This window comes from Triticum urartu, chromosome 2A, assembly GCF_056163025.1.
Source record: "Triticum urartu cultivar PI428250 chromosome 2A, HENAU_Tu73, whole genome shotgun sequence".
In the NCBI taxonomy this organism is placed as follows: Eukaryota; Viridiplantae; Streptophyta; class Magnoliopsida; order Poales; family Poaceae; genus Triticum; species Triticum urartu.
The window spans coordinates 307,190,029-307,212,504 of record NC_141874.1 but is presented as its reverse complement, the minus strand read 5'-3'; the positions used below and the strand labels follow the sequence as shown (position 1 = coordinate 307,212,504).

The 22,476-nt window shown below is 49.7% G+C and overlaps 1 protein-coding gene across 1 annotated transcript; it reads right to left on the bottom strand.

Annotated features, from left to right (window-relative positions):
- Positions 1–3,733: 3,733 nt before the first annotated feature.
- On the bottom strand, positions 3,734–4,328 carry LOC147984919 (uncharacterized). The gene is made up of 2 exons (XM_087541319.1): positions 3,873–4,328; positions 3,734–3,778 (listed from the first exon to the last, which is right to left on the bottom strand). The coding sequence occupies exons 1-2, from the start codon at positions 4,326–4,328 to the stop codon at positions 3,734–3,736; spliced, it is 501 nt and encodes a 166-aa protein (XP_087397445.1).
- Positions 4,329–22,476: the final 18,148 nt, after the last annotated feature.

The following is a 22,476-nucleotide window of genomic DNA, read 5'->3' as shown; positions in this document are numbered from 1 at the left end:
TTACCTCACTAGTGTTGATTTTGCCAGATCAAACCAAGGATTATGAGGTGTATTGCGACGCTTCATGTCGAGGACTTGGAGCAGTGCTTATGCAGGAAGGGAGAGTTGTTTCGTATGCTTCATGACAACTGAAGCCCCACGAATGGAATTATGCTACGCATGATTTGGAGTTAGCAGCCGTAGTGCATGCATTGAAGACATGGAGTCATTTCCTCATTGGAAATCATTGTGAGGTGTACACGGATCATAAGAGTTTGAAGTACATTTTCACACAGAAGGAGTTGAATCTCAGACAAAGGAGATGGCCGACATACCCTTGAGAGACACAGTGCCATTGGAAGCAATTCAGTTGGATAACAATTTGACCTATGAGGAGAAACCAGTCAAGATTCTTGAGTTTGCCAGCCGAGTCACTCGCAGCAAGGTTATCAAGTTTTTCAAAGTTCAGTGGAGCCACCATACAGAGGATGAAGCCACCTGTGAGCGAGAGGAAGATTTGCTCAAAGACCACCCTCACCTATTTTCTAGCCAACCCGAATCTCGAGGGCGAGATTCATCTTAAGGGGGGTAGGTTTGTAACATCCCAAATTTTCAATTTGGAATGTTATACATTAGGTCATCATGCATATCATGTTTTATTTTGCTTTTGGTTTTGATCCTAGAAAATCCTAAGCAACTCAAGGACCCACGGAGAGAGTTGGGGATTTCGTTATTTACGTATTTGAGTTTTCTCAAATTATGTAAACAGGATCATTTGATTTTATTTATTTTATCATCAATTATTTCTATTACAAAAATATGAGAGAGGGAATAAAATGACTTTCCCAAAATATAGAAATATTGAGGATTTAATAAAAAAATCAAACAAGATTTATTTCGGAGTTTTTCGGTATTTTTATTTGAATTTAGGAAAAATGCGCGTTTTTCAAAGTTGTAGTTTGGGCCCAGATAAATGTTCACTTTATCGGGCTTGATTTTAGAAACCCGGCAAAATTTATTTCGTGATTTTTGGAGTCCGTTTAGTATTTCTTTTTTATTTTTCTTCCGAGCGGATTTATAAAAAAAAACGGAACCGACTATGGGCCGTACTCGGCCAGGACTCCCTGGCCGGGGCCTTTATAAGCCGCCGCCCCGGGCGAGGGAGAGAGCCAGCCCAGCCGAAACCCTAGCCCATAGCCGCCGCCTCTAGCCGCCGCCGCCTCTAGCCGCCGCCGCCGCCCGCCGCCGACTCGCCGGAGCAGCGCGCCGCCCGAGGTTCGCCGCCGCCTCGTTTTCCATGCTGTTTAAAAAAAAAATTCTGTTCGTCGTTTTTCTTTTTCGTCGGATTTTCCGCGGTTATTTTCTGATCGCGATTTCTGATCCGATTTTCATTTTAGTATAACTTTTCGCTCGTTTGTCGGAATCAGGCGATTCAAGCGCCTGGAGTTTCGTCTCGAAACCCTCTTTCCGAATAATCAACTTAAACATGTTTTTGCTACTGTAAAATTTTCCCTAGATCCAGATTACTAGAACGAAGTTGTTTTCTTTCGCCATTTGATTTCTTTTGCTTCGTTCGATTTGATTCTTTTTGCAAACCAGGGTTCTTAAGTTGAACTTTCTGGTTAGATCTTCTATTTGAGTTTTACCTGTGCATTAGATGAGTACTTATTGTATGCTTGTTGTTTGTCTGCGATAGAATACCCGGAGTGCCCCGCCTGTTACTTTGAATCTCTAGGTTTCGCGGATCATCAGCAAGGCAAGTAACACTTTGATCATACCTTTTCTACAACCCAGTTTAAATGCATTAGATCAATTCTCACACACTGCATGATTAGGATCTAATTAAATTGTGGGATGGGAAGTAGATGAGGTAGCACCTATTACCTGTTTATTATCAAACCTTTGGGAGTTACTTCTTTGTTTGCTTATTATGCCATGCTATGCTAGTAGACGTGGATTGGGTGAGTGATGTCCATGACAGATGTGAGATTGATAATTAAGGGTTTATCTAAGGTGGCAACCTAACACACATCTGGGTGGATTGAGGCACCTGGGGTTTCCAGGACTTGCCTGTTTTTATTTTGGACCACCACCTAGGCCCAAAGGGATCATGAGATTATTCATACTAGAAACTTCCGTGTGTAGCCACAAGCCATTATGGGCTCTGGCATAGTTGACTAAGTTGTGCGAACTCTTACAGGGTAGACTAGCAGATGTAGGGGAAAGTAGGTGTACCGGTCTATCCGTCGTAAGGTGCTAGCGCTTCTGAAAGACTGTGTCTCGGTCATCTGTCTTCTCAAACACCCTGTAGTGCGAGAAACCAAACGGAGGCGATCGAGTCTTGTGGGGAAAAGTGCGCAAACCTCTGCAGAGTGTAACAAAGTAATCATGGTTAGCCGTGTCCCCGGTTATGGACATCTTGAGTATCTGGTACCTGGATTATCATGTGAATCTCAACATGTTACTCTAAATTAATTTTGATGGGTTTTAATGATGTTACTTAATTGGGATTGAGAATGCTATCAACCATTCTCAATGTTTAACAACCACCATGATAGTAATTAATTTTATTCCTTTGAAGTAGGGAAAAATTGGCTTTATGCAAAAACTGTAACCATAGAGCTTTCCACCAGCCAAATATGCATATAGTATAGCTGTTGCATTCCATTATTCTCTATGTGTTATCTTGCCAGCATATTCCATGTGCTGACCCGTTTTCGAGCTGCAACGTTAATGTTGCAGACTTTTCAGACGATGATTGAGGAAATTTTAGGTCGTGGTTCTATACTCAGTGATGCCGTTGGAGTTGATGGACTCACTTGTTTTCCAAGCCTTCCGCCGTTATCGTTATTAGATGGCCTTAAGCCATATTTATTGTAATAAGTTCTCTTTTGAGACACTCGATGTAATAAGTGTGTGATTGCTACTCTGCTATAAATCCTCCGAGTACTGTGTGGTGTCAGCATTACTGATCCAGGGATGACACCGGAGCACAGAGATCAGACTGTTTGAGGTCTGGTCGCTACAATTGTGTACTTCCGACAATTCGGGGGTAGTTCCAATTGATATGCAATAGTGCCCATTCTGGACATAACTGGAAAATAACAAATAAATCTGGGTGCCAACTTTCCACGAGTCTCGAATCTCTTGACTCCTTTCATAGGGGTGACTCGGAGGTATACGTGTTCTCCGGGTTCAAAACTGACCTGTCGGTGCTTCGCATCATAATAACTCTTTTGTCATGATTTGTCCAATTGCGACCTGTCTCGGATTTCCTTGACTTGCTTCTCAGCTTCCATCATGAGATCCGTTCCGAAAATACGGCTATCTCTAGTTTGAGACCAATTCAAAGGGGTGCGGTACTTACGGCCATACAGAGCCTCATATGGTGACATCTTTAGACTGGTTTGGAAGCTGTTGTTGTATGAGAACTTGGCATACGGTAGGCAGTCTTCCCATTTAGATCCTTGGGCCAAAGCATAAGCTCGTAGCATATCTTCGAGTATTTGGTTTACCCGCTCAATTTGTCCATCAGTCTGAGGATGATAAGCGGTACTATATTTTAGCGTTGTCCCCAAGGCTTGATGGAGATGTGACCAGAAAGCAGAGGTAAAAGGTGATCCCTGGTCAGAAGTGATTGTTCGGGGTACTCCATGCAAACTGACTATCCTAGATACATACAGTTGTGCAAGTTGATTTGCTCGATAAGTGGTTCTGATCGAGAAAAAGTGAGCTACCTTGGTTAAGCTGTCCACTATGACCCAGATTGCATCATTGCCTCGCTGAGTCTTAGGTAGCCCTGTGACAAAATCCATGCAGATATCATCCCATTTCCATTGTGAAACTAGCAGTGGTTGGAGAAGTCTGGCCGGCTTTTGATGCTCTGCCTTCACCTTGTTGCATATGTCGTAATAGGCCACGAAATAGGCAATGTCTTTCTTCATTCCATCCCACCAGAATACTTGTCGAAGGTCTTCATACATTTTAGCACCTCCAGGGTGAATAGAATACGAAGATTCGTGTGCTTCCAACAAGATTTTCTTCCTTAAATCCGCCTGACTCGGTACACAAATCCTCCCACGGAATCGCAGGGTACCAAGTTGATCCTTAGAAAAATCTGAAGTCTGTCTTGCTATCAGACGCTTGGCACGTTTCTGCAGGACGGTGTCAGCTGGCTGGGCCTTGCGGATCTCTTCCTCAAGTGTAGGTGCAATTTCCAAAATATTAGCAAGACCAGCATCAACTATGACCAGGTTGAGCTGAGCAATCTCCTTTTGATGTTCGGGAGGCACGGAATTCAGTATGACATTTAGGCTGACAGGCTTTCGACTGAGTGCATCGGCAACCATGTTGGCCTTACCCGGGTGGTAATTTATTCCAAGATCATAATACTTGATTAATCAAGCCACCTTCATTGACGGAGATTTAAATCTGGCTGAGTAAATATATACTTGAGACTTTTGTGGTCGGTAAAAATTTGGCACCTCTTCTCGATGAGGTAGTGTCTCCAAATTTTTAGAGCATGAACCACGGTGGCCAATTCTAGATCATGAGTAGGATAATTTCTCTCGTGGGGTCGTAGCTGTTGTCAGGCATATGCTACCACCTTGCCGTCTTGCATTAGTACGCATCCAAGTCCTTGTCTGGAGGCGTCACAGTACACATCAAAGCTGCGATATATATCTGGAAGAGTCAACACAGGTGCGGTCGTCAGCCATGTCTTTAGCTCATTGAAGCTTTTCTCATAGTGCTTAGTCCATTCAAACTTCTTATCTTTCTTGAGCAGCTCCGTCATGGGTTTGGCAATCTTGGAAAACCCTTCAATTAAAAGACATCCTTTACTTTGCTCGGGTCCATGGCTATACCTTCGGCGGATAGCACATATCCGAGAAATCCAACTTTCTTGAGCCAAAACTCGCATTTACTAAATTTGGCGTATAGCTGATGGTCGCGGAGTCGTCGTAGCACTGCTCAAAGATGTTCTTTGTGCTCTTCTTCACTTTTTGAGTATATAAGTATGTCATCGATAAATACTACCATGAATTTATTGAGGAAGTCCATGAATACTTTGTTCATCATATGCATGAAGAAGGTAGGGGCATTGGTGAGACCAAAGGACATAACTGTATATTCATAAAGACCGTACTGAGTAGTGAATGCGGTCTTAGGAATATCTTCCTTTTTAATCTTGAGTTGATGATACCCTGTCCTTAAATCAATCTTGGAGAATACCTTGGCCCCACTGAGCTGATCAAACAAGTCATCAATCCGGGGCAGTGGATATTTACTTTTGATGGTGACATCATCCAACTGACGGTAATCCACACACATGCGGAGGCTACCATCCTTCTTATCCACGAAGATAGCAGGTGATCCCCATGGTGAACAGCTGGGATGGATATATCCTTTCTGGAGCATTTCGTCAAGCTGTTTCTTTAGCTCCACTAATTCTGATGAAGGCATCTGGTAATGCTTCTTGTATAACGGTGCGGTTCCAGGTACAAGATCTATTGCAAACTCAAGCTCTCGATCGGGTGGCATGCCTGGCAGTTCTTCTGGAAACACATTAGGAAACTAACTTACCACATGAATTAATTCCAACTCATCAGCCATAGCAGTGAAACCCATTTATTTCTGGGGTATGCTTCTGCGAGCATAGAATTTGGTAGTCTGTCCCTCTTGACTAGTCAAAGTGACTTCTCGGGTCGCGCAGTTTATGCATACTTGATATTGGGTGAACCAATTCATACCCAAGATAACATCCAACTTTACAGACTCAATGATTATCAAGGAAGATGGAAAACGGGCTTCATTGATATTGATTTCCAGATTACAGCAGACCAGATTGCTCCAATGACGACTTCAGGGTTCTATTGGGCTTCATCTGCTGAGAGGTGATGAACGTGCCCAGTGATGTTTTGCTGGGTAGGCCATGACTCCATAAAGTTGACTTGTGGCCTGATTAGGGCACTTTCCTTGCTGTTCTTGGGACACTGTCTGGCATAATGTCCGGTTTGCCCACAACTAAAGCAAGAATTGTTGCGCTGGTACTCCTCTCGCACTGGGTTGGTCATAACATTCTTGACTTGTGTGGTGGTCTTGTTAACATTCTTTTGCCAATTGGGCTTGTAAACCACCTGACTCTGCTGCCAGGTACGAGCATTTTGCACTGGCTGCCCTTCCTTCCTTGGCTCAAACTTGCTCTTGTGATCGTTATTGGCAGGCCCGTTGTCTGATACGAGCTTGTGCTCCCTTTCAGCAATGAAAGCCTTGTTTACCAGAGTTTGGAAATCTGGGAAATCAAACATACTGAGGGTACATCGGAGTTGCGGGTTTAATCCCCCAAGAAATCTGTCAATCATTCTCTCTTCGGTGGCCACGTCATAAAGGGAGTAACATGCCAAATGATTGAACTTTTGTTAATATTCACGCACAGACTGATTTCCTTGAAGGAGCGTGAGAAATTCACGCTGCTTAACCTTCATAATTCTAGTAGGGATATGATATTTCCGGAATCGATCCTTAAATTTTGCCCAGGTGATTTCTTCGTCAGCAAGCCACATGACTTTTGTGTTTTCCCACCATATGGCAGTAGCACCTTCAAGATAATGGCTTGCAAATGGAACTTTATCATCTTATTCAGTACGAGCAATCTCGAGCTTCCTCTCAATGGTCTGCAACCAATCGTTTGCATCCAAGGGATCAATAACCTGACTAAAACTGGGAGCTTGGTTCTCTGAAAATCTGACAGCTTGGAGTGATGATCGTTCTGACTTCCATTTTGTCGAACCACAGCTTGCACACACCTGAATTTTTCAATCAGATCATTATTCCTTCTTTCCTCAAACATACGCAGAATTTGCTTGATGGAGGGCGGATTTGACGATGGAGGCGGTGGTGGAACGTACGGCTCGAGGGAGTGTCCTGTCTGTCGTGTGGAATGACGAACATGCGTATCCACAGGAGCGTCACTACTACTGCCTTCCCGCGTCTTCCTATTGTGGATTTTTCCCAAGACAATGCAACCGAGATGAGAAACATCCAAAAATAAATTGGGGAAAAGCCAGCAACAATTCCCGAGACAAAACGAGATAACGAAGAAAAAAACGACGAAAAGAATAGAGTTCCAACATAATTATACATAGACTCGTACATGAAAGATAAACATCATGCTAGGTTCAACTACTCTCATATAGGAAATGGAACACCATGACTCGTACGACTACATCCGTACATCATCCTGACAACTGTGGATACTTAGAAACTCTACTGCTCTGTTGGTGCTGCGGGGTCCTCTCCTGAAGCGGACTCGGATCCTGAACTGACGAGGTTAATGGAAACCTCTGGGTTAAAGGTAACACCACGACGCTGCCTCGAGGGCTCTCTCTCCGGGGCAGGTGCAGGGTGAAGCATCGAGGCTACAGGAGTAGTGAGAAGTGAAACCCACTCAGCCGGAGCACTGAGAGGATTCACGGTCGAGGTGGCCGAGCTACTCGGAGGAGTAACCGGTGAAATAGGGGAACTAGAACTAACTGGAATAGAAGGAGTAAATCCTATAGAGGATGGAGCAGTGACGGATCTAGTAGAGGCTAAAGCAGTATGAGCATGAGTCAGCTCTCGAGCCAGCTCGTGGATCATAAGATAGCTAGCAGTGATATAACGGGAAAGGTGGATAGCAACACAATTAGACTCCAGATCAATGATAGGGAAACGGACACGACCATTGTCGTGCAAGGAGGGATAGTAGTAGAAACCTGGGTGGTTCTGCATCCGGACCTCGTTATAACGAAGCTCGACAAGGACCTCGAATTCAGCAAACTGGACAGCCTGAGAAGCAGTAGAAGCAAAACCACTCCGGGAGGTATGAGTGTAAGTGTTGGAATCAGAACTGGTGCGCAAAGTAACCACTGCGTGATACTCATACACTGAGTCTATTAGACGCTCTCGATACACATGATAGACTGGGTCGTCACCGAGGGGGTATAGCCAACGCCACATGTTATGAAAGGGATGTGGCGACGTGTACGACATCAGCTGCAACTGGCACGGATACGGTACAGGAGCCATCTACAGTCACAACCATTACCGGGTTAGCATAAAAAATACAACGAGTGCATACAATGCAACAACCAGCTACAAATGCTACCGGCACTCAACTTAAACTCGTAACTACGTCTAGTTAACACGTCGTAGTCTAACGTGGCCTACAGTCAGCGCGGCTCTGATACCAAGCGTTGTGGCACCCCAGCTCAGAGCAACAGGTTTACCCTGCATTGCTAGCCCAGAGACCATGTCTTCTGGCAACACACAACATCTTGGTACAGAAAACAACTGCTTTATTGATGCTACCGGATCATAGTTTATATTACAACAGGTGGCGAGGCCAAGCGGCACACACGGTGCGGCTGAACAATATGTACATTATTTAGTGAACCTAAAGGGGGCCTTAATCAGAACAACTACATGGCAGTGAAACAATGTCGTAGAGGAACTCCATAGCACAGGGACACCGATGTGGACACGATCTAGACTTGGACGGCACTCCTTTCCAACGAGACTTTCCTAAAAGCTGGTGACACGCCAGGTCAGTACATTGAATGTACTTGCAATATCACAACAAACATATACATAATGTTAACTATATCATTATTACTTAACAAATTAAAAATGCAACAACATATCATACATGTTGTGATCATGATCTCGTGATAAAATTTCCCACAGACTTGCTTACCAAGGGTGATCTTTCCGGCAATCACAACCATGACCAACACTTGGTCTCAAACAGTGATCCTTCCAGCGATCACAACCATGACCAACACCTGGCCTCAAACGGTGATCCTTCTGGCGATCACAACCATGACCAACACTTGGCCCCAAATGGTGAGCCTTCCGGCTATCACAACCCATCCACCATCACCTTCTCATTAGTGCGACATTCATAACTTAGTGTGCAAAATTTATTTAAATGTTGACCCATGGCGTGACCTACTTTCGAGCGTGTCCGTAACCGTGGACTCGGCTATCGATAGATTTAATACACTTTGCAAAGGTAGCGCACTGTACCCACACCACGGAACCCATGGCCTTGCACTCCATTCGGGTGGACCAATGACATTCCGACGGAACCCCACCATTGCCATGACACTCTCTCGGCCACTCTGACTCACTCCCCACTGGGCTAGTCCTGAGTGGCCCCGTCTCTACCAAATACACCAATGGCCACCATCGTGGCAAAACATAAACAGTCCCACACTAGGACAAGGTACCATAACATCAACAATGGGCACACAAGGTTATGTCTGCTTACCAGGCCAGGGTACCGCATGCCCATAACCTTCCCTCATTGGAGGCACCAACTAGAGGCATGACAACGGACCGCGTAAAGGCCTTCCCATAAAGGCGAATGTGGTTGCATTGGAAAAACTCGATTCAGTGGCACCATGACCCAGTCAATGATATATTCAAGTTGAGTTATTATCAGGTTTAACTTAAAGTGAATGCAACCGGTGTCATAATATGCCATGAAATGCATCACTAACATGCACATCATATCTCAATGGAAATCGCTGGGTCAACTATATCCACACTAAGCCTAATCATCAACAACTCATAACACTTCCCTGGTTATGATTAATCCTCACTTTAAACAGAATCCTTACTAGCAAATTTATTATTTTTCACATCCAAGCAAATACTCAAAATAAGTACTTATATCCATACTCATATTAATTCCTCATAACAATTATTACTTCTAGTTACTTAACCAACTTAGTTAGCTTCTAACTTTCTGTAAACTAAGCATATCAACTTAAACAAGCGACCAATCAGATTATAAATTGATATACTAGTGATCTAAATGCATGGATTAAATCGCTAATGCAAGTTGAAAAATCACAAATATTTGTAATGGCACCATGAAAATGTTGTTGTGGCTTGCCTTAGTGCAGATGAGGTTCACAAACCTCCTGCTGATTCTCAAGACAAGCTTCACTCTCTGAAAACAATTATAAATACCAAAAGAAAATATCAAGAACCCTTATGAAATTCACCAGAAAATCTAGACAGCAGAGAAAAATCTCATTTTTGTCAGCTACTAGATTTCTTCATAAATAACACAATGCAAAAAGAATCAATTCATTTGGATTTAGGGTTAAAAAGTTTTGGTTGTTTGAAGCTCTCTGGATTTGAATTTAAATAAAACAAAACTAAGGGGGGTGACGTCGAAGGCGTAAACCTCGCGGGCGCCACCACTTGTACCGGTTCGCGCGCGTATAGAGTGGCTGACTAGCAGGCCCCGCTAGTCAGGTGAGAGGGAGGGGAGAGGGAAACAGAGGACGGCGCGGCTTCGCCGGAGCACACGCTGGCGAGGAGGGCTCCTTGGCCCGAGCTAGATGGAGGGATCCAAAGAGGAGATGGAGGCACACCTGCCCGTACCTATAGGTTAGCTAGGGGTGGTCGGACGGTGTCGGAAACGACCTCTCAAGCGGCGACAGGAAGGAGAGGTTGCCAGAGATGAGGACGACGGGGACTAGAGGAGACACCAGGGGCTCCAACCGGGCGGAACGGCACCACCGAGGCACGACATGTAACGGCCCGGATACAACTTTCAATATTTGTAACTCCGACTCTTGCCTTTTCCGGAGATGAGATTTGAGATTCCCTTCGTGGTTGGGTTTTTGTCTTTCGTTTTGCATTTTGTTCTTGCCATGCATTTCATATCATGTCATCATGTGCATCGCATTTGCATTCGTGTTCGTCTCATGCATCCAAGATTTTTCCCCATTGTCCGTTTCGCAATCCGACACTCCCTCATGCACCCGACGCACCCCTCTTGTCTCTTTTCGTGAGTGGGTGTTAAACGTTTTCGGAATGTACCAGGATTTGCCAAGTGGCCTTCATACAACAACGGTTAACCGGGTAACCGGAAAGGCCTCCTGTGTGTTGCAGCTCAAAACCCCTCCAAAACGGCCCAATAAACGATGCAAACTACTCACATGTCCTCCGTCGTCGGATCACGATCGTGTGGGCGAAAACTACACTCCATTTCGACACTCCTAACTCCTTTTAAATATAAATATGTGATCCCCTCCGAATTTTAGCGGATGAAACCATAGAACCACTCCTCCCCGCCCCACCGGACATGTCCGTCCGCCGTCGGACGCGTCCATCGCTGCCGCCACATCGCTCCGGCCAATGAGAGGCCGCCACCTCAGCACCGCCGCCTCTCTCCTCCACTCGCGCACCGCCACCTGTCTTCGCCGGCTTCCCCGCAGCCACGCGGGCCCGTGCGCCCACGGCAGGCCCGCCCGGGCCCGAGCACCCGTGCCGCCGCCTCGAGCGCTCGCCTCGCTCCGCCACCGTGCCGCTACACTGCTCCGCCACCTTCCACCTTGCCGAACTCCATCGCAGGGAACCAGGTCTCCTCCGATCCGTCTCAGCTTCTCCTCCCTCACCCCGCTTGTCGTTTTCCCCATATCTAACTGCTCTCTCTCTCTCCGCCATGGACGACGGCGCTCAAGTTTGCTGGATCTCACCGTCCTCTGGTTGGATCCGCACAGATCGAGGGCGGGGGAACCCATTCCTGTGCGTAGGCGGCGTTCCCCGCGCCCCAAGCTTGCCGTTGACCGTCGGGCGCCATCGCCCCTGCCTCCTGGTGTGAGCGCACGACGAGGACGACGACCGCCCGGCCTCCCGCTCATGGGCCCCAACGCCAGCCCATCTCCATCGGCCCGCCTTGCCTCTGCTCTTCCTGGGCCGAAGCCCGTGTGGTGAGCCATCCCCTAAGTCCCGCCTAGGCGTCTTATAGTTATCTAACGCTCAGTTTTCAGATCTAGAATTTCGGCTAAGTCTTGAATCCCTGTTATTTTTATGCATCCTTATCATGTCGTATCTCCATGCTTGGTGATCCAAATCATGCATACGAGATATAAAAATGTTCAATGGGAGATGCTCTTCATTTCATTCCATTGTTGCATGCTTGTTTGAGTTCATCTTGATGCCAAAATCATTGATGCAAGAGTGATATAAAATGTTTACTGTTGTTACTTATCAGATTATGATGATTTGTCATTTTTGTCACACTTGATGTGTACGTCATATGGGCATGAGCTCTACATGTGTTTTGAACTATGACATGCCATCTTTACAAGGGCGCTTGCCATGTATTTTTTTTGATCAATGTGGTGACTAGCACAAGCCTGCAAAGTAGCCTTCCTGATATTGCTGATTTCAGGGTCTTAGGATTTTGCTAAGTCCTTTTCCTGCTGTTTTTTTGATGCCATGTAAACTTGATGCTACAGTGAGATCCATGCTTGTTTTGAGATACTTCAGTAAGGGTGTTTTGAACATGTGGTTATGCTCTATCCATCCGTGCCCCTGTTTGCAATTATGGAGTTGTCTAGCATGTCTTAATCTTTCTCTACTTTTGCTATAAAATGTTCCTGGCAGATTCTTTACATGTTAATCAATTTTGCCATGGTTGTTGTAGTTGATCCATGCGTGCCATGAACTTGCTTTTGCCATGGTTAGCTTCTTGAACATGTCATCTTGCTTTAGGTATACTTGTCTTGTAGGGAAATTCCTTGTGGTGAGTGATTTGAGCTCGGAAAGATGCCTACATAACTCTTTTTATGCCATGCTCTGTTTTCTGCCAACTCTAAATCTGCTAATAAAACTTGCTATGTTTACATGAGTGACATCATATCTTCTGTGCTTTTTTGGCTCATGATCAGTAAGGGATTTTTGTTCTCTACATTAAGTAGAATCATGCGATGCCTTTTTTCTATGATATGTTCTTGTAGCATGTAGTTTGCTTGCTCTAAACATTGCTTCCTGATGTTACTTCTGGCATGTTAGTATTTTCACTAAGTCTTTGAAGCTGATATCTTTTGCACTTTTGCCATGTTTGTTTGAACCTGCTATTTTGTGATTTAGCCATAACTCAGTGTTCATGTTTTGTCAAGCATCTTGAGTACATCACTGCCTTATGCTTTGTTGTTATGTGGGGGTGCATTAGCTTAGTTTCTTGTTGCATTCTAAATGGCATCATGCTGTTAATCCCAGAATTGTGCCATTCTTGTTTTGCTTGCCATTTGGAAACCGTGCCTCCGCTTCCGGTGATCTTTATATCGATTTCGACCGAAATCATCTCATCTCTCCAGAGGAACACTTGGTTTGCCAAGTTGATGCCTTGTTCATTATTTCCCTTCCGAAGCACGCATTTGCATTGCATATCACATCTCACATATCATGCCATGTTTTGCATCATGTTGCTTTGCATTGCACCGTGATTGATTGTTGGTCCTTTTGCTTGTGTTCTTGCTTTGGGTAGAACCGGGAGACGAGTACGTGATCGAGGAACCTGTTGAGTATGCTAACGAGGATCAAGCTTTCGTCAACTCTGAGAACTTTGTAGGCAAGATGACCATACCCTCGAAATTACTTCTATCTTTGATTGCTAGTTGTTCGCTCTATTGCTATGTCGCGCTACCTACCACTTGCTATATCATGCCTCCCATATTGCCATGTCAAGCCTCTAACCCACCTTTCCTAGCAAACCATTGTTTGGCTATATTACCACTTTGCTCAGCCCCTCTTATAGCATTGCTAGTTGCAGGTGAAGATGAAGTTTGTTCCTTGTTGGAACAAGGATATTGTTGGGATATCATTATCATCTCTTATTTAATTAATGCATCTATATATTTGGTAAAGGGTGGAAGGCTCGGCCTTATGCCTGGTGTTTTGTTCCACTCCTGTCGCCCTAGTTTCCGTCATACCGGTGTTATGTTCCTTGATTTTGCATTCCTTACGCGGTTGGGTGTTATGGGAACCCCTTGACAGTTCACTTTGAATAAAACTCCTCTAGCAAGGCCCAACCTTGGTTTTACCATTTTCCTCACCACCACCTACTTTTCCCTTGGGAGTCGCGCTCCCGAGGGTCATCTTTATTTTAACACCCCTGGGAAAGTGCTTCTCTAAGTGTTGGTCCAACCTGAGTGATGTCCGGCGCCCCCTGGGCAACCAGGGTCTATGCCGACCCGACTTCTGGCTCATCGAGTGTGCCATGAGAATGAGATATGTGCAGCTCCTATCGGGATTTGTCGGCACAACGGGCGGTCTTGCTGGTCTTGTTTTACCATTGTCAAAATGTCTTGTAATCGGGATTCCGAGATTGACCAGGTCTTCTCGAGAGAAGGAATATCCTTCATTGACCGTGAGATCTTGTGATGGGCTAAGTTGGGACACCCTTGCAGAGTTTGAACTTTCGAAAGCCGTGCCCGCGGTTATGTGGCAGATGGGAATTTGTTAATATCTGGTTGTAGATAACTTGACACTTAACTTAATTAAAATGCATCAACTGCGTGTGTAGCCGTGATGGTCTCTTCTCGGCGGAGTCCAGGAAGTGAACACTGTTCTTGTGTTATGCTTGAACGTAAGTAGATTCAGGATCACTTCTAGTTCATGACCGTTGCGTTGCTTCTCTTCTCACTCTTATTTGCGTAAGTTGGCCACCATATATGCTTAGTGCTCGCTGCAGCTCCACCTCACTACCCTTCCCTACCCATTAGCGTAAATAGTCTTGATCTCGCGGGTGTGAGATTGCTAAGTCCTCGTGGCTCACAGATACTTCCAAACAGTTGCTGGTGCCGATGATACCAGTGCAAATGGCGCAACCAAGCTCAAGTGGGAGCTCGATGAAGATCGTGTTCGTTGTTTTGTTTCGACTCCTGTTGATCAGTAGTGGAGCCCAGTTGGGACGATTGAGAATCTAGAATTAGGGGTTGTCTTCTTTTATTTTGGTTCGGTAGTCGGACCTTTGTTTGTACCTTGGATGATGTATGATCTATTTATGTGTTGTGTGAAGTGGCGATTGTAAGCCGACTCTTTATCCCTTTCTTATTCAGTACATGGGATGTGTAAAGATTACCCCTCTTGCGACATACCTACCATGCGTCTATGCCTCTAAGTCATGCCCCGACACATGGAAGATATAGCCGCATTGTGGGTGTTACATGGCGGAGGCCCTGGAAGGATGGCCCGAGCCTGGGAGGGGCTGGAGCTGCGGAGCCGAACCGACAGGATCGCCGGCGAGCTCGAGCTCGATGACGGCGGCCCGCGGCCTGCCCGACCGGGCTACGGCTTTCTACGTGATCGTGGAGTGTGTGTGTGTGTGGAGTGGATGTGGCTCGAGGAGACTGTGGAGGGCTATATTTATAGCCGGAGCGATGAGAGGGCTTCGGGCAACGCCGAAGGACACCTGGACACGGCGCCCGGCGACGAACGGCGTCAGTGAGCAAGGGGGAAGACGACGCAGCTCACGCGGGAACTGTGGGCGGGCGGAGACGAGCACATGGGCGAGAGGGTGGCGAAGAACACAGTGCGCAGCGCACTGTTGCGTCGGCCGGACCGCTCCCGTGCTCGCTGCGGAGAGCTCCGGCATCGGCGATCACCAGGAGGGAGTTAAGAGGGTCGGGACGATGATCGTGGCTAAGTTTGGCAAGGTTTAGCAGTCGGGGAAGCAAGCACGCGCCCAACAAAGGCTCGGGCGTGACACAGAGCGCGTCGGCCTTATGCCAGCACGCCTGGACAAACGCGGTCACCGCGTGAACTATGACCTCACGCCGACCTAAGCCCAAACTTCATATCTGGCATGTAGTTCGTGGTAGATTAAGATGTTACCATGGTTTGGTTTGAGCTTATATGAAATAGAATGCATTTCTACTCCCTGGTAAGTGTCTGGTCAGTAACTTTGGGAGCTTACTGTGGTCAAACTACTGGGAGTTGGGAGCTGGGCTTTGGAGGTTAGGAATCATCTACTAAGGTGATGATGCACAAGAAAAATCAGCCACAATAGAGCAAGTAAAATAGTAGTTGCTGTAGAAACCCCCATTTCTGTCCAGAACAAAAAAGATTTCCTGTAGCAAAAATATTCCAAGAAGTTATGAAATATTTTTGCTTTTGAAGGTGCCCTAGGGTTCAAAGAATATTTGGGAATTTTCTCAGATTTTTGTGGGCAAGCAAAATTGGGGTTCCTTTGGAGCACAATGAGCTAGCTAGGGTTTTAGAGAGGAAAATGAATATTTTCCTTTAAGAAAAATATTCAAAAATGTTATTTTGAGGTGAACCAGAGAAGAAATGATAGTTAGAGAGGGGAATGAGGCACTTGGGTGAAAGTCAAGGGTACCCAAGTGTTTAAGTCCTTCTGAAAAGATTCAAAACTCCAAATTTCAAAACCAGACCAACTGGAAATCCGGATCTTTTAGCCCGAAGAGGAAGAGGAAGCCAGTGGAGCAGCAGGTGGAGGACGAGTAAGTATTTCACCCCCCATCATATCCGGACCATACACCCATGTTATCCTCTTTTGATTTAATGTTATCTTCACAGGGACACGGAGGAGCTTGCCCGGAGGGTGGAGAAGTGGGCCAAGGCCTCGACAGGCAACAACCCCCGACGGGTACTTCACGTACGCCAATCACAGCCCTACCACCTCCAACAAGCACAGGTACGAGCGTCGCCGCCTACAGCCCCGGCAGGATGCCACCCTACCATCCTATGGGCGATGCGCTGGGCCGAGCGACATGGAGCGTGGGGCACTATGGCGAGGTCTTAGAGGCGGCGGCCTCGGAGGCCTACGTACCCCGCATGATGGACCAGGAGTACGCGCTGGAAGACGACCCCAGCTCGTTCCTCGAGTTGAGCTGGGAGGAGGAGGCACTGGAAACTCGGACCTTCCGGGAGCCTCTTGGAAGCCTCACCAACCATGCTAGCGACAACAGCTACAGGGTACCACTAATCTCTCAGGAGCAAGCTTACGCTAACCATGGGTCGCAGGAGGATTAGGTCACAGTGGAAGACGGCGGCCCCAGCTCGGCGGCCCCCATTCCACCAGGGGGGCGCACTGGGGGCTACCGGGGAGGTTCCAGGAGCAAGGCCCCTCCCCGCATCGCACGGAGCAAGACATCCCCCGGAGGTAGGCCCTCTGCCGGGGAGGTGCCAGCAAGCCTTCCCCCGGCAGAGGACCCGTGGTCGCCGAGGGCGCCGCTGGCGTCCCCTTTGCCCCTGGTGTCGTCCTGGTTATAGGTCGCCCCCAGTGATGGTCGAGGGTGGCGCAAGGTGGGGCCCTCGTCTAGCGATATAAAGTAAGGATCTCGCCTATGAAGATCTCCGCTCATGACACTCTCACGTAATAATGAGTGGGGCTGTACACGCCCCGGAGTCTCAGGAGTGCCACCCTCGGGCCTCAGGGGCTCCCTCCCATGACTAGTGGCAGCACTCAGCTCCGCGCTGGTGAGAAGACAAGAAAACTAGAGTAGGTGTCGGACGCGGCCATTTGCTTTCAATCTCTCTTTTTGTAGCCCTATTTTCTAGCTTTGGATTTAAGTTGAAGCTGAATTTTCGTTGACAAGCGCGGCGGGTGTCTTTTCTCGTTCGTGCGATTTCTTTTGATTTGGCTCCTTGCCCGGATTCGGGGTTCACCCCTGCTGCCTTCCCCCTCGAGAGCTCATTGTGAGCAGGGGCTGGGCACGGCACGTGCGCGATGCGCACATGTCCTTCCATGGCTTAACACTGGCTTCTCGCAAGGCCCTCTCGGGCGGATCAGCAGGCTCCTCCGGAACTCAAGACCTTGTGGCCTAGTCCGGAACTGGCCCGGACAAAGGTAAAACTACAGTAGGAGGCTCATGGCGGGACTCGTAGATTTATGAAAACAGATCTTTAGCCTAGCCTAAAGAACAAAAGCAATAATCTGTTTACATGAGGGGCTTCCCCTCCCAAAATGCTCTTACAACCTTCAGGGCCGTGCCCGAGCTTTCATATGCAGGGTCAACGACAAAGAAGCGCAGGTTCAATCGGACATATCGCTCACCATGTCCTCCGGGTCACCCTCAGACGCATCCCTGGCGTCGCTGTCACCATTGCTGGTGTCTCCGTCATCATCGCCGGCATCATCGCCGCTGTCGTCGGCGCCGCCCTCGCCATCACCCACCACGTCGCCTTCGTCCGTAGCGACCACCACCGTGTCATCCTCGGAGGTGAAGGCCCTGACTAGGGCGTCCACATTGTCCTCAACTCAGCGCGCCAGGTCGTCCCGGATGGCCTGGGGCACATGGGCAATGGCGGCGTCGAAGTTAAAGTTGGGGTAGGTGTTCTGGAGATGGCTAAAGACACGAGAGAACGCGCGCTTGAGCACACCGCGGCTCCTCTCCTCGACAAGCATGCGAGCCCTCTCAGATCGATTCTCCAAGCGCGTCACCATGCCGGTGAAGAAAAGGAGGTGACTGGTGTAGTCGTTCGAGTGGGGATGAGGTGCATTCTCGTCACAGACGGCGCCCAGCACTGCGTTGGCTCTAGTCCTGAGGTTTTGGAGCATGGGGGCGTGCTCGCGGTCCAGCGTCCGCCTCCGGAGTGATTCCTCCCTGCCCCGCTGCGCGGAGGATTCGGCGCCGGTGACCTGCTGCTGAAGAGAAGACAACTCGGCATGAGCAGAGGCCAGCTCAGCTTGCATTGAAGACAGGGCGGCTATAGCGGCTTTCTCGCGACATTCAGCTTCGTCTAGCCCCGACCTGAGGGCCTTGGTCATGCCCACAGTCTCAGCTTCCACAAGCTTCAATTTCAGGTCATACCTACCCACAAGGTCTGCACAAGCCTCGGCCCCTCGGCGATCGACTTCCTCCTGGACCTTGGCCTCGCGCACGCCGACATCGTCCTCAGCTTGGGCAACCTGGCGCTCCCTCGTCTCCAACCGCTCGAGCTCAAGGCTGCGCGCTGTGGCTTCCAGTGCCTCCTCGCGCCTTAGGATCTCTTCCTCCTCGGCAGGCATCCCCCTCATCGATGCTAAGGCGGCCTTGCGTGCCTCCACTTGCTGCTCCAGGGAAGCACTCCAGGCTTGGATCTCCCACGCGCGCTTCTCTGTTATCTCGCGACGTCGATCAGCTTCCCGAGCTTCTTCCAAAGCGCGGGCAGAAGCTTCGCGGGAGGTCGCGAGAGACGCCTCGGCCTTTGCATTATCAAGCTCGCGTTGGTGGCGCCCAAGGTTGATGGCCACCTTCAGCTTATGCCACTCCTCCACCAGCCGAAGACCCTCAGCCTCGAGCCGCGCGTCTACATCCGCGAGCTCCCCGCTAAGCCGGTTCATTGCTCCCATTGCCTCCCGGAAGAGCTCATGGCGGATGATGTTCCTTTCATGCATAGCTTTGAGAGCGCAGCCGGCTCCGTCCACCACAACAGGGGCCGTCGACGGGGCCTGAAGCAGCTCGCCCCATTCCTGCAGGGGGCTGGGGGTTGACACCCCCCCGAACGCCGATTGGGCTTGAGCAGAAGCCCGGTTGGGATGAGGCTCACAGCTCGAAGAAGGGACCAAGACCAAGGCCATACAGTCGCCGTCCATAACCAGAGGAGAGACCTTGGCACGCTCGTCACACCCCCAACGAGGCCACGAAGAAGAGACGACAGGAGCGCGGGCTCAAGGCGCCAAGCCGGCGCACCTGCCTCTCTGGCCGACCCTGTGACAGGGGCAGCGTGCCTGCTTGGGACGCTCAGGGCGAGCGGAAGACTCGAGGCAGGAGGGGGTTGCGTCGCCAGGGGCTTCATGGCCTTGGTAGATGGGATCCTAGAGAACCACCATCAAGAAGGGAAGTGGCACTCGAGGAATTACAGAGATAAGGTGCTTACTCATCTACGGCAATGTACTACCTATGTTTCAACGGCCGGACGACGCCACTGCTGCAGCTCGGAGAACCCTTCATCTTTTGGAGCGCCGCGAAGTCCACACGGAACCGGCCCAAGCGTTGCATGTGACGACCAGCGCGGTGCGCGACTGGTGAAGCACCCAAGGAGACAACCTCAGGAGCGCCATGCTGAGGAGAGCTATCGGACTCTGCCTCCCGATGACCTGCCGAGGCCTCAGGAGCTTCGGCCTAAGGAACAGTGGACTGTGTCACCTCCCCAGCTGCCGCTCCAGGGCAGGAATGACGGGTTCCCGAGGATGACGCCTTGGGAGACCCAAGCGGCATCGACACCTCGGCACCCGCGCCTCCGGCCTCCAGTGGTGCTTGCCCCCCCTGCGTCCACCCCTGGGGTGAGCTCGGCACCGGTAGCAGGAAGAGGAACCAGAATGACGGGGTTCTCATGAGGCCCCATAAGGCCAACTGGGCGCAGCCCCCACTCATCGAAGGAGGGCATCTGCCCTGCGAACTCCTCCAGGTTTGAGCAGACGTACAAGTAACAACCTGCTTGCAGCAAGTCACCCGGCGAGCAGTCACCGGCCAAGACCTCAAGCACCGTCCTTTGTGCCTCGGTCGGAAGCCCCGACGCCTGAAGCCTCATGCGATCCTGGTCGCTGGTCAGGGCCCACATCGGCTGGGAATGGTTCTGGAGTGGGGCGATGTGATGTCAGAGGAACTCCTTCATCACCTTGGGCGCAATCACATCGAGATCCTTCAGCCTCCTTAGTCAGAGCCAGAAGAAGGCGAGACAGGAGCCCGCGAGCTCCTCGTGACCCCAGCCGGAGCTGGGGATGGCGGGCGACGACGGAATCGAGAGTAGGGGGCTGAGTACTCCGACATCGACATACACCCACCACATCTGAACTTCGCTCGCGGACTGTGGGAGATAAAAATCAATCCCAAAGCCGGCCGTCGCCGCCATGGCTTGGAAGCTCACGCACCCAGAGCAGTGCCGGGGGTTGGTCAGGTGGAGCGACAAGAAATGGCACAAGAGGGCCACAGAAGGGGCAATGCCCCACCATGGCGTCACAGACAAAGGCGAAGACGGCGAGAAGGGAAACAGATTGGGGATCAAGGTGCAGCATATGGATCTGGTAATGACAAAGAACGGCATCGAAGAAGGCGGAGAAGGGGGGAACCAGGCCAGCCCACAGAGCGTCGACGAAGAACGGGACCTCGGTGGCCGTCCTATCAATGGAGGCTCGAGACGCAGGCCAGGCCACCGTCCCTCCCCATTCGTTGAAGCTGGTAGCAAGTGCAAGGCGGACCTTGTCCATGGCCTCCCGATTGAGCACCCACGATCGGCCTACGGCGGGCTCGACGGCCGGAGCTGAGTTGGCTGAGGACATAGGCTTCTTCCCTTTCTCCGTCTGGTTCGGTGCCATGGCAATTAGGGAAGAGCTCAAGTTGGATTGGAAGAGGAGGCAGAGGTACGAGGAAGCGAAGAAGTCGGGGAGTGCGTTTCCAGCAACGGGGAGGTAACTATGTAGGATATCGTGGCCGCCTAGCCAGACGGACTTCAAGGCTGCGAGGGGAAGTGGAGACGCCCACGTCTAATCAGTCGCCACGCATCGACCAAGGCCGCAGGCTGTTGGGGCCCTTCGTGCTCCGCACTTACCCTTTGGCTTCGCCTGGAAGCCAAGCCCGAGCGCACCTTGGGCCCAGGGGCTACGGTCGGCGTTCTGAGAACAGGGGTCCCCAGACTTGCCTGCCTGCGACCCGCGGTGTGGCTCCTCCAGCGGCCTCGTACGGCCCATCTTCACCAGCAAACACCCAAGACCCTTGCGAGGGACCAAGCCTCGTGAGGCGGACGACGCAAGACCTCCTCAGGGGCGGCCTCACCAGGCAGGCTCGTGAGGAGCGGAGAGATCAAAGCAAGGAAAACCTCGCGAGGTTCCAATGACGTAAGCCATGACGATCAAGACCAGGCGGGCGCCAGCAAGCGCAGTGTCCTCGTTTCCTCTTTGATGCAAAGGAGGCAAGTGCAGTCGAGGAGTTCCAAGGCATCAGGCAAAGGTTTCCATATCGGTGGAACAAGACCAAGACCAGCAGGACGGCAGAACGGAGGTCACCGTGGAGCCCAAGACGGCGTCACCACCAGAGCCTTTGGTAGGCGAAGTCTACTTTTGTTAGGATAACTTTTCCTAGTTGTCTCCCTTCAAATTTGGTTGTGGTGGGATCCCTTCCCGCTCAATATTTGGGAAGAGGACCAAGGCCACTAGAAATAGGACTAGCCACCATAGAAAGAGGCAACTGGTCTGGAACGGAGAGAGGATCTAGATCTTCCTCAAACACACAAGCTCGCCAACCACAAGAACACCTCTCCTCAGGAGGCTGTTCTTCCCTTGTAACTGTTCATCCACAGCCCAAGAGGCAATCCACCACACCACACTGGAGTAGGGTATTACACCACAACGGTGGCCCGAACTAGTATAAATCTTGTGTCTCGTGTTCTTCGGGTCCGTCGACCTAGGCCGTGAGATCGTTGAGTGTGCGAGCTAGAGAGGGGGGAGATCTTCGTGCGCACCCCAGTGTTCAAACCTCATGGGTTTTTCCGGAACCCGAAATCCGACACACGTCGTGGGCTGCACACATGCATGTCTGGGTACCCCCATTCCTAGAATGCCACCAGTAGCCCCCGGGCCCAAGGCACGCTCGAACTTGGCTTCGAGGCGAAGCCAAAGGGAAAGTGCGGAGCGCCGTGGGCCCTAACCGCTTGCGTCCTTGGCCGACGCGTGGCTATTGATGGGACGTGGGCGCCTCTGCTTCCCCA

Excerpts from the sequence above, each read along its gene's own strand:
- LOC147984919 (XM_087541319.1), bottom strand. The coding sequence starts at position 4,328 with ATGGTTGCCGATGCACTCAGTCGAAAGCCTGTCAGCCTAAATGTCATA. Across the intron at positions 3,779-3,872 it reads ATTACGACATATGCAACAAG|GGCTACCTAAGACTCAGCGA; the intron begins GTGAAGGCAGAG and ends ATTTTGTCACAG.